Source organism: Streptopelia decaocto, assembly GCF_964273445.1.
Source record: "Streptopelia decaocto genome assembly, chromosome: 1".
NCBI lineage: Eukaryota > Metazoa > Chordata > Aves > Columbiformes > Columbidae > Streptopelia > Streptopelia decaocto.
Genome location: NC_138663.1, coordinates 158151844 through 158164377, shown reverse-complemented (window position 1 = coordinate 158164377; position 12534 = coordinate 158151844). Strand labels below are relative to the sequence as shown.

Below are 12534 nucleotides of genomic sequence, written 5' to 3'. Positions count from 1 at the left end.
GCAAACCACAGAAAGGCTGTGTCAAAATCATGGTCTGTTCACATAACATTAGAAGGAGGATTAGAACAGGCAGAACTGGTAGCACCCTATATGATTACTGGTGCCGTACAATTCACCTTTTAAACTGTTATTAATTTCTTTGTAATTTTGCCAGACTTTCAGCATGTTAGGAGGAAACTCCCTCTCTCTCTTCAGACTGAAAGAAGCTTTGACAAAAGAGTTAATCACCTTCTGCAAGAAGGGTTAAGAAAATGTATTAACCTATCACTGCAGAAAACACATTGCCACTTATTAAAAACAAACAACTCTTTCTAACTTTGGAGTGGAAGTTTCATATTCAACAGCGTAATTATTCAGAGCATACTTATTTTTGAAAAAGTTCCCTAATTTGCGCAAAATGTACAACAATCCCCTTACCAAAATGCAATCTGCATATGCACAGCAGCAATTTCTTGAAAGCCTTAGCTTGTAATTTCTAAGAATCATTCTGCATCAAGAATCCTCAAGCCCACAACTAAAATCCCAGCAGAGCTGGGAGTTTTCTCTGTTAGTCCGCTAAGCAAATCTCAATGTGGAGAGAGAGCTGCACCCTCTAAGCAGTCTTGGTGATACTGGCACAAAAAATGACAGCAGAAAGATGGTACCTCTTCTGCTCTCAATGCTCCCTCTTCTGGCATTTAGCATAAAAAACGAGGGAGAATCTGTCTCAGTGGGAACCAAAGAATAAAAATGGAGGTTGCGAGGAAGAAAGAAAAGGGAAGAGCAGTCTGAAGAGAGAAAAAGTGCACGAAGGACCAAAGGGAATGGTAGGAAGATGTGCCAAGGGAGGTTTAGGTTGGACATGAGGAAAAGGTTCTGCCCCCAGAGGGTGGTGCAGCACTGGAACAGGCTCCCCAGGGAGGTGTCACGGCCCCAAGCCTGACAGTGTTCAAGAAGAGACTGGACAAGCCCTCAGACACATGGTGTGAACTGTGGGGTTGTCCTGTGCAGGGACAGGAGTTGGACTCAATGATCCTTGTGGGTCCCTTCCCACTCAGGACATTCTGTGATTCTAAGGAAGACAACAGGCATTTTGGGGAACCATGGTGCATAAGCCAGTCAGAGCAAGGAGACTGTAGGTATTTAATAGAAATAAAAGTGCTTAAAATAAAGTTCAGTAAAAACTATACCCCACAGAGCTTAGAATTTAAGACTGGTTTCCTCAAGTTCTCTATTTCATTACTGTGAGCAAACAACTCAAAGTCATCTGCAAACTACAGACTCATCTCCCTGAAATGCCTGGTCTACACAAAACATAGCAACCTCTCACCCCATGAGATTATTCTTGTATTAGACACACTATTTAAGAGCTATACTTTGAATATAATTACCAAAACCTTCCAACAACCAAACATGGCAACAATATAGTTCCATGTACTGGCACTTGTCTTGTTTTGTTTCAGGGAGAAGAGTAAGTTAAAAAAAGCATTCAGAAACATGGTTAAAATACTGACACTGTGGAACGCAAGCATTGAAAACCTGGTCAGTGATGTTGACTGTGATAGCCCAAGCTGCTGTATTACAACGAACATATAAGATTATACTGAGAACATATAAAATTATAATGAATTCTTTTTCAACTTGATTTTCTATGTTATTTCTCATTTTTCTAATTCTTGTTATTATTATGTTCAGTCTGCGGCCCCAAGATTCACCCAAGGTCTTTGTACAATGTACAAAACCCAGATGTATAACCAAAAAAAGTGATATTTCAAGATTAATCAGTGATGCAAACAGTGCTTGCATGCAGGATTAGATAATATTATCATGCTTTCCCAGCTTCACTGGGAATCACTTAACCCAGAGAGTTTTAAAATTAGAATATATATCACACATGATTTAGGCAAATGCAAAAATAAATGTAGAAAACATGTTTTATCAAAAAGTAAGCAAAATAAAGACGGAATAGTAGCAGTTTACTGAATCAATGTTAATTTGAATTGCATACCTGAACATAATGCCGGAGAACATAAACAATTTCCTCCTTTTGCGCCTTCTCAGATAAAATCTTGTGGAATTTGACAAAGTCTTTTGTACCCATTTCTGCATAAAGAATAACCACGGGGACATCCTCTTTGAGAGTTGGGAATTTATGATCTCCCTTAAAAAGATATGGCCTGGGTCTGGTTTTAAAAAGAAAGAATTGTGATATTACATATGCAGAAAAGAAATGAAAACAGTGGCAGCTTTTCTACTTCAAAATTAAAAAAATTAGTAAGGGCTTATATGCTAAAAGTATAAAAGCCATGTTAAAATCATGATGAAATAATAATGATTGCTCACAAATGAACTTAGAACACCAAAATTGCAAATAAAGTCTAAGAAACTGAAAAAGCAGCATCAGCTATAAATACATTTAACATATTTTGTCAAATCACAACATAGAGAGCAAATGAAAAGGATAGCACTTCTAGATTTTGTGCAACCAGTTACAACTTGAGGCTTTTAATTTAAATGATGCATTACATCTACTAGAGATGTGCAGTGCAATCAGTGAGTGACACAGGGATATTCAGTGAAGCTTGAGGAAGCTGCTAACACACATGGAAAGTAACTGGGGTTATACGCATAGCTTTTCAGGTCTTGTGATTTTCCAGTTTTTATTTGATAGAAAGAAAAATCCAAGAAATATGCCCTACTAAATCACCTTTCAACTCTACATATCTCCATCAAGTGGTTGAGGGTATAGACACTAATGACTATTACAGTGACTTTGACCATTGCAGAAAACAAACAAACAAGGTTACATACAAGTCTTGAAAAAATACAAAATATATTTTTTAATAGAGATTAAATATTTCACTTCCATTATTTTGCTGTTATTTGTTATTTTGATAGGTTTTACATATTTTACTTCACAGTCCGAATTCACTCTGGACTGACGCTAGTTTCCACAGGACAAAGCCTGCAGGAAGGCTTGGCAGGTGCAAAGTCTCGCACAAGGTGAGGAAAGGTTATGCCAGCAAAGGAAGACTCCTCTTCCACTCCCGTGCCAAGCCCTTAACATCCAGAAAACCTCAAATGCAGCAGCACTGACTACATGGAAACGTCTGTCAGCATAAGTATTGTCTCGGACGCATTAGGTGGTAAGTGTGTACAGAAAGCACATTGTATGGGGTGGTCATATTTAGGTTACAAAAAAAAGAGAAGAAATACAAAATTATCCATGTGGTTAGAGGAGAAAAGCTCTATGATTTTATTTTAAATTCCTACTTTGATTCATAATTGATGAATTCTCATAAAGGTAAGTGTTTAAAATATTTCAAACCCAAAAGTAACTCTTCTAAAACAACATATACTTTAAACGGGTATGTCTTTAAGTATCCAGTAAACAGGGATTTATGGGCTTGGCATTATCAAGTAAGTAGAACATAAAATTTCAAAGTACTACGAGTCTACATACCATAATACATTTTTCTTTTAGTAACCTATCTTTTCCTCTTAAAGTAGATCATTACATTTACCTCTTAGTAGCCTTCTTCAGCAGCTTTTTTATTTCATTAGTCTTACAGGTGTGCTTCTCATGGATAACCACAAATGCACTGCAGCCTTCTGGTGGAGGTTCATCAGCTGCAATCTAATATTTCAACAATTATACTCAACAAGAATTCTTTGATTGCACTTCAACTGAAACTCACATCCCTTTGATTAAAATAACTCAACAGCTGCCATTGAGTTGTGTTTCTAATTAAGCCCATTCAAAACCGGGTACATGTGAAAAAAGGTAATGGAAAATATTTGAAGATTAAGACCTTATAACCTCTGTGAGATGTAGACTATGAAACGCACTCCAGAAAATGCAAGTCTATTTGTGTTCTAGAAAGACAGGGATCAGAAATCTCCTCCAGAAGCTGAAATCACAGCCTGTACTCTGACGTTTTTAAGAAGTTTTAGTTGCTGTCAGCAATCATGTTAATGTGCAAAGATTTGACTGCTAACCAATAAATCCCAAACAATTAACATCACATTTTTGTTCTCTCTCCTTCCCACCCCACCACCTTATTTGTTTTTAAACTCTATTCAGCTATTCCCATGTACAACAGCAAACTCATGACTGCCTGTCAATGTCTCTGGATGCACAAGCTGAACGATAAAAATGAAAATACGAGTCTGAGACAGTGATATTCCTCCAGAGAACACTTGCAAAAACCCTAACTTTATTACAGCTTATTACCTTTCAGAAACACAGATTTCTCACTTTATCTTGAAGGTGGCATTATGGAAAGGAGGAGGAGCAGTTTTAGGCTAGAGGCACAGTGAATTTGTGTCCTCCCACTTTGAAATTAACAAAGCAGTTATTTGACTATTCTATGTTTTCAACTTTTCAAATACTAAAATAAAGAGAGACATAAGAAGTCCACTAAATAAGAAATATATATGGCTTGAAGCTACAGGAAATTTCATACTGTGCCAACGTCTGAATTCCCATAGGATTATTTAAAGCAATGCAAAAAATAACCCACAACCTAGGTTTTAAAAATTAACAATTCCAAAAATTCTATCCTGAAAATAATGCTATCCATACAATTAAGCATGAGTATTTGTTCCTGTCAGCATAACCAGCTTAGAAAGCACCATCTATATAAATGGATTATGTTTGATGGCAAATAATGCCAGCATATACTTACTGAACTGTAATAATGAACATTCTTGACTCTGAAGTCAAAATACCACATAAAATAATGTACCAAATGTGTCAGATAATATAGTCACCTGCTGAAACGTCTGAACAGTTGGAGAATATGCTCGTATAGAAAGTGCAAACTTCAATAGATTGATTTGCAAATTGGATAAAAATTGTCCTGCTTTCTTCAAGATTAAATTGTAATAGGAATGCTCTGAATCTGTTGAAGAAAAAAAACAAAACAAAATAACAAACTTAGTAGTTAGTAGTTAGCCAAAAATGATGTGGCATACCTACCTGTACTACGTAACAGCAGTTCAAAAGTCTTGAATGTTGTCCACTGACAACTGTTTACTATCAGCTCTAAAGGCCTAATCCGCAACATAAACACAAGTGAGCATAATAGCACTAGCTAACATCTAAATCATTTTCAGCAATATAAAAATCCACTCAAGACAATAATGTCTCTCTGTAGACCCATAGGGAAAGTCTTGAAAAGAGTTTACTAATTTATTTCTATTTGTAAAGCTTATGCTAGTCTTGTAATGCAAATTTTGAAGGTTACTTACTTTCAATCAGTTCCATTTTACAATTTCCTCACATTTAGTCTTGGAACACTTTGACCATGCAACTTATATAAATAAAAATTTTCTAAATGTGACATTCTTTGTGCTACTCTCACATATTCTATTTCTGCCTTAAAGATATGTGATATACAAGAGCGTGAGAACAGACACACCATTTCAAGTGGCTTCCCCCTTCCCTGCATATCTTGCTATCTCAGGGCCAAAATAAGGACTCCAATTAAGGAGGAAGGTGAATGGTGTCTAGGAATGGCAGAAGCAATCATAAAGAAAATTGATTGGAAATAATTAACACTCATTCCTTCTTCTAGGGGCATATTGAAGTGAATGTTCTCATGCTGTCTTTGGACTGTGTGGCAAAGATGACTAATTAGAAAGAGGTTGTAATACTGTTCTATCAAGTTGTGAAAAAGACCTGTATCTGTTTAAAGGATAATGCTCAACAAAATTTTAAATCAGGCTTTATACATTGTAACAGACAATAATCTTGAACACAAACAAATTATAGTCAGAGAACAGAAGCTGTGACCATAGCAAGCGTGGTGCACCATCCCTGTTCCAGAGGTTGCTCTTCCACAAGAGGAACAGCTGCAACGCGCATGAAGCAGCCCAGAATTGCCAACATATGCCCCCTCCCACCCCACAAATCTATGTAGTGAGCATGTATTTTACTTACATTGATAGATACTAACTGAAAACTACAGTGATTCAAGATCTTTTTCACACATAATTCCAATACTCTCCTATAATGGTGACAGTTTGCAGCAAAGGGAAAGTGAGTTGCAGGGAGGAACCATTCTAGCTGTCCTGCTTGAATTTATCTGCATTCTTAGGTCAACACCTTATTTTGAAAGTGCTCTTGTGTGAAAGTAGAATGATTGTCCCAGTAGGAAACCTCTTTAGGGGTCCAAAGTGGCAGCAAATTTTTACAGAGTATGAAGATCATCTCGCATGATTTAACCCACCAGATTTTACCTGCCTCAGCTGCAGTAGATCTCAGAAGTGCTCCTACCAAATGATGAATGCACGATCAAAATGCCATTCCCTTACCATGGGCTCTATGCTCCAGCAAACCATCTGACCACATACAGTAGCCCTGCAGGCCATAGTTTTGGAAATATCCATTAATTGCTCCCAGCAGGTGTGTACACAGTTTCTATAACTAAGCATTTCCTATCCTCTCACTTTCCTCTTTACAACCCCAAACTTTTTTTTTTGTTCTTAAAGCCTCCAGGATCTTCTTTCTGCCTTGTCCTCCTTCTTAAAACTCATTATTTAGAAAGGCTGAGTTTGCTGTAATTCACTAGAAAAAGAAAATCTAAGATCAAAAAAAAGGTATTATCTGCATTTCCAGAAAGCAGCTTTCCCATAATTTTTTTATGATTATTACTGCCTAACATTAAATTCAATGGATGAAAACCCTATCTCTTCTATGTTCTCTAAACCTACAGATAAGCCCTGGCAGAACTCAAATGAGATAAACTTAGCTTCACATGTTCTTCAAATTATCTCCACAAAAATAAAAATTCCATCTGAAATTTCTGCCCCCCACTCAGCCCCAAGTAACATCCTATTGAACACATCCTATTGAACATTAAATATACAATTCTAAAGATACCACCTCACCAAAATATTTTTACCACAAGTCTTTCAATTCTTTGACTTACAAATTCCAGCTGTGCTTTCACTGCTGTATATAAAACAGCTGACATTTTTGCTGTGGAAGATGATTGAGACAATGATAATGAGTAAAGTGAAAGAAAAAAGAGATAACTTGTCATATGTCTTCAAAAATTATTGTGCAACGTATTCACAAAGTTACACTTATGAAATCATGCACCCACTCCTACTACTTCAACTTTTATTAACACTGTTGGCTTCATTCAGACTACAACTGTACTTTAAGCTGCAGCAAGGTGAATTAATCCACATCAAATGTTATATGATCCACCAAACTAAAAAACATTTTTAAAAGTTTATTAGATACAGAACTATGGTTCTAGTTTTGCAATTATTTTCACATAGTGTTTTCTCCTTGAAGCTTGATAACTACTTGCCCTCCAGACACATTTTAATATTGCACTCTGTGCCACGAAGTAGAAGTCATAATAAATTTTTTAGGATGTTACAGGTAATCACAGAGAAACAGATGTTTCTGATCATAAAATGCTGTGTGATAGCATATTGCCATTAAATTCATTAACAAAGTTGATTTAAAATATTTCAAAAATGAAATATTACGAGGATCCAGTTCCAGATTTCAGACATCTGAAAGCATGTGTATAAGGTATGTATCTGTAAACTTCTGTTCTAGCCAAGAGAGTGACAGCCTCTCAGCCAACAAAACCTGAAAAGCTATTTAGTTCACTCTAAAGATACCTAAATTTGTCACCTGAATGGCTTTCGCAGCTCCTGTAGCCAAATTGATGAGATTGACTATAGTAAGAACTAAACAGAGAGCTCAGCAGACTCATATTTAAGCATCAGCATTTACTATTCACAATCGACAGCAGTATCTCACATAGCAGAAAGATGAAAAATAATTAAAGGGAAATAACCGGGATAGTCACAAATGGTAAGTAAAGGTCTGCATTGCAGGTCCTCAGATTCCATGCAAATGCAGCACAAAATTCATCTGAACATACATCAGTGGCCCACAGGAGAATTAGAAATACTGAGGTACAGGAGGTAGGGAGAATAAATGTGAGGGACATAATTAGACAGAAGAGCACAGGGTGCTGGGATTATTATTTTGAGGGACAGGTGTATGGGGATTGTTCCAAGTGCATAGATGCGTATATCTGTATCTATAGATCAGCTAGGGAATTCAAGATGCCAGGTAACAGTGGTTCGAGCAATCACTGCCCATTCAAATCCTTGTGACATTCAAACAAGATGCCAGTAGAGGGGTAATGCTCAATTTTTTTGCATTATTATTATACAAGTGCTGTGCTTGTGAAACTAGTTCCTCTGGAATCGTTGAGGTTGATATGTATGTAAAAAATACTTACTTTATTTAGTTGTGATAATATGTAGTCTTCTAAACTACAGCAAATAATCTGCATGATTGCTGTTTATATACAATATACTGTTACACTTTTTTCAGATAAAATAGTTTCCCTATTAATATGTTTGTGTGTGGCTTTTTAAATATGTATTCAAGAGGCTGCCAAAAATTCAATATATAAACTGAACCACTTGTGAAGACGGTAAACACTCAAGTTGTAATTAGTCGGCAGGGAACTGGCTACTTACCTTTACTCTGTGTTCCTAAATTAACCTTTTGAGATATAAAAGCAGCAGCCTGTTTAAAAAGCAATCTTCAGCATTTTGTAACTGTGCTGTTTCTAACATGAAATTTTTGCAGCACAGCTACTCATATCTAGACCACTGCCTGTATAGCTAGCAGAGGTCATTAAAGAAAATGTTGACACAATCAAATACATCACCAGACTAAATGCTTTAGCAAATTCCACATACATTGTTCCTACCAAATCCCTTAAATTGCTACATATAGCTAAACAGACCATGAGTAGACCTTATTTGCTATGGCTGAATATCTAATAATATGTGACCTGTTGGCTATACTCTTGCTAATGCAGCCTATCATGTACTTGGCCTTTGCAGGCACAGGAATTAAGTGTAACTCACTGTTGATGAGAATCCTCAGGTCCGTTTCTGAAAAAACACTTCCTTGCCAGCCAGCACCCAGGCTGCACTGTTGCTGAGATTATCCCAGCCCATTTGTGGGAGTTCCTAAAATACCTTTGATGAACTTCCCAACATTTCTGTTGGCCTATCAATCCAGCCTCCCAATGGCCCTCTAATGGCAGCCCTAACCTCCAGCTTCTCAACTTCTCCTCCCAGTTCTGTGTCACCCACAACCTTGTGGAGGGTGTAACCCACACAACTGTCCTATGCATTGACAAAGACCTTAAACAGCATTAGTCAACAATATCTGCCTCAACAAATGCAAAAAGCAGCTGATCACAGGTCAAATCCTACACCTACTTCCATTTTCCATGTCCTCACGGACAGAGTGACTCTGAGCAGCATTCACCACCTGGGCATACTGTTCTCAGAGATTCTGATTTTGTTTATACTTTTGTAATGGTTCAACACCAGCTAGCAATAGAACCATGGTAGCCGCTCGCTCACTCCCTCCTCCACCTCATGCCCCCACCCCCCCCCAGAAAAAAAAGGGAAGAGAATTGAAAGGGAGAAACTTGGATTGAGATAAACATGGTTTAATAAAATAACAAAATACTAATACACTACTAGTAAGTATATATATATATAAAATATAAAAGACACTCCATGCAATTCCTCACAAACTCCTTCCAGCCAGCGGTTCCTGGTCCCAAAGCCGATCCCGGGAAGAGAAGAGAGAAAAAGGCAGACAGGACCAGAGGCCTCTGCAAACCAGCAGGATGGTGAAAGGCCCAACTAAGGAAAGTCTCGAACAGATCTCCCCCAAAAAGGTGTCTGAGAGCAAAGAGAAGAGAGAGAGCACCAGAAGATCCTGACCCTCCTGAAATATGAAGCATGACACTAATGGGATGGAATACTCTTATTGATGAGTCTGGATGTCAGTCAAGCCCTGCCCCATCCATGCCGCTCTTCCCAGCTGCCTCACACCTGTGGACAGAGCACTCAGAACATCCTTGGCTCTCAGTCCAGAGCAACTGAAAACATTAACTCTGTCCCAGGGTGTTATCTTCTTGATCTTAAACTAAGTCCAAAAAATGACTGTGCTAGCTATGAAAAAGAAAGGTTTCTAACCACATGAAAAAATTAACTTATTTTCAGTCAAACCAGCACAACGTCTGACGTCAGACCATCTCCAGTTTTCATCAGCTCCCAGCAATTTTTTTTTAACCTCTCCAGTTGACAACCCACAACTATAATAATAGTTCTGTGTACATCTTCTGCTTCTACTATATTGTTTCTAAATAAAATTAGAGGAAAATACAGGGAGACAGTAAAGTAGAACGTCACGCTTTACACAACACAAAAATGCATCATGTAATTGTAAGCCGCAAAATATTGTTTAACATGCAGGTCTCTGTTAATTTCCTAGTGATTTTTTTAGTCTATCAGCTGCTTTGGGCATTGCTGAGCATCCAAATTACATTCTCACTGACCTATCCACATGGACATCACCATCTCTTTTTTACTTGTATTCATCTGTCACAATTGTAGAAACATGTTGTACCTTAAGTTCTTCCTCCTATATACAGCATTTTTCACATAACAAGGATTCGTTTCTGTCATGTCACTGCCATTTCCTGCATAAACTTTCTACAACTCAACTTTTGAGTATTAACATAACATTCGATTTACCTAAAGTCTCTTCCAGTGGCAGTGTTAGGTCCTCACACTCACGCCTACAGAGCTGTAGTATTCTGAAGAGCAAATTGAAATAGCCATACCTTGAAGCTTATCTTTTACGTTGTTAATCTACTGACCTACCAAGTAGGTCTAATACTGACCAACCTCTTGTAAAGCCTGATAGGTTTCCAAATTTTTAATTACCATGGTCGTTTCTAGTAAACTGCTCTAAGTATCTTCTGAGCATAGATTTTATGCTTTGTTCTTCTCTCCAAACTTCTTACAACTTAATATTCTTCTGTTCAATCATGCAGGATTTTTTTTAATCCTATTTTGACAGCGATCACCACTTTTTCTAAAACACCAATATTGCTGCTATAAAACACCCTATGCCATCTACAAGTATTAAACATTTTTTGGTAATTATTTTCATTTTTTCCTCTAGCTAGTATTCACATTTCAGTTATTTGTGGGATTCTCTCCCCTAGAAACATCCATCTTGCAAAGAACATGAAGTCTGAATATTCTATAAGCATTTGCTGAGTCACGTAAGAAGGTAGGTATCTTTAATCTTTACAGTTCTGCTCCATACTGTAACAACAATTCAGTCCATCTCATCTTCCTTGCTTTAAGAACTCCTCTACAGGTAGAGCTCCCAGGGGAAAATATGCTACAAATGTCTGAAATAAAACCACCTCATAAGCAATCATGGAAGGGTTAGGCTTTACCTGACTGAAGCTAGTTAATGTGTTAGCTTGATGTTTAAAAGTTAAATGCAGTGCAAGATAATATATTAAAACTAGCATGTTTTTTTAACTTACCTCCTTGCTTATAAACTGTTAATTCTCGTACAGTTTCCAAGAACTGCCAAAACTTCTCATTACCATCTTCTGCAATAAATTCACTGTTTAAAAATAAAAATGAATTGTCCGTGGGTTGACTTTGTCCAAAGATGTACAACAGTAAAAATCATCAGTCGTTTAAAATAAAAAATACCCAGCAACAACGAAGAGTTAAGCACACAATGACCGTCTGACATGTATGTAGCATAAAACATTGAACAATGGTATATTTTGGTTAAAAGAAATTTTAAACAAAATACTACCAATCTGAACTGGAAAATCAAAGCTGTAAAGCAAAACTGTTCTCTAATACAGAAATAAACAGGTTTTTTGCTTTATTTTTCCACATACACAGTTATAAGTAAAATCAATTTGGCACATGAATTTTATTTAGTAGTTGCTAAATACACAAATAAGAACATACACTCTGACAGGTTATAGTTTTTAATTAAATTACAGACTTCCATCAATAACAATGTCTACTTTGCTACGCAAGGAAGGTCCCCAATCTCTGGAATACTTTCAAAGATAGGTTAATCTTTCAAAGCATAAAAGTAAGGTTTGCTTTATTCCAGATACCATTCTTCTATTTACTGCTAACACTAGTGGGTTTTTTTTTAAGGGAACATCAATTGCTTTCCACCCATGCCTTATGTCTGCCAAAAAATCTACTTGCTAGCATGAGTGTATTGTTTTCTAATCTTTACTTTGGAAGTTTGCCACTCCTTTGATTACAGAAGTTTGCAATTCTCCCTGTCATGGGAGTTCTCCAAATGGCAGCAAATAAAGTTTAAAAACAAAACAAATATTTTTAAACCAAACAAACTGGCAGGGGAGCCACAAACATGTAATACTAGAAAACAGTGTTACTTCATATTTTGAAATTATGATCAAAAGTTAATGGTAAATTCAGGGAAAAAAAAAAAGGCATTTTACTCCTGCAGCTTCACATCTTCATTAATAGCTTTATCCATAATTTAATTCATGAGTGAAAAGTAAGCTAATGGGAGAAGAGATTGCTTCTCAGTGGAAGGGGAGAACTGTGTAGACTGACCCATTGCATCTCCTCAACCTAACCTCCAAAACGCCTGAGTACGTTAAACACAAAGCAATT

The 12534-nt window shown here is 36.9% G+C and overlaps 1 protein-coding gene across 2 annotated transcripts in view; it reads right to left on the bottom strand.

The window, feature by feature from the left end:
* UGGT2 (UDP-glucose glycoprotein glucosyltransferase 2) overlaps positions 1-12534 on the bottom strand; it is an 84239-nt gene that overhangs the window by 71169 nt on the left and 536 nt on the right. For both annotated transcript variants that reach the window (XM_082047807.1, XM_082047808.1), the window contains exons 2-5: positions 11400-11482; positions 4753-4883; positions 3504-3616; positions 1988-2162 (exon numbers count right to left, since the gene is read on the bottom strand). In XM_082047807.1, the coding sequence (XP_081903933.1) occupies positions 1988-2162; positions 3504-3616; positions 4753-4883; positions 11400-11482 (502 nt within the window). The remainder of the gene's footprint in view (positions 1-1987; positions 2163-3503; positions 3617-4752; positions 4884-11399; positions 11483-12534) is intronic.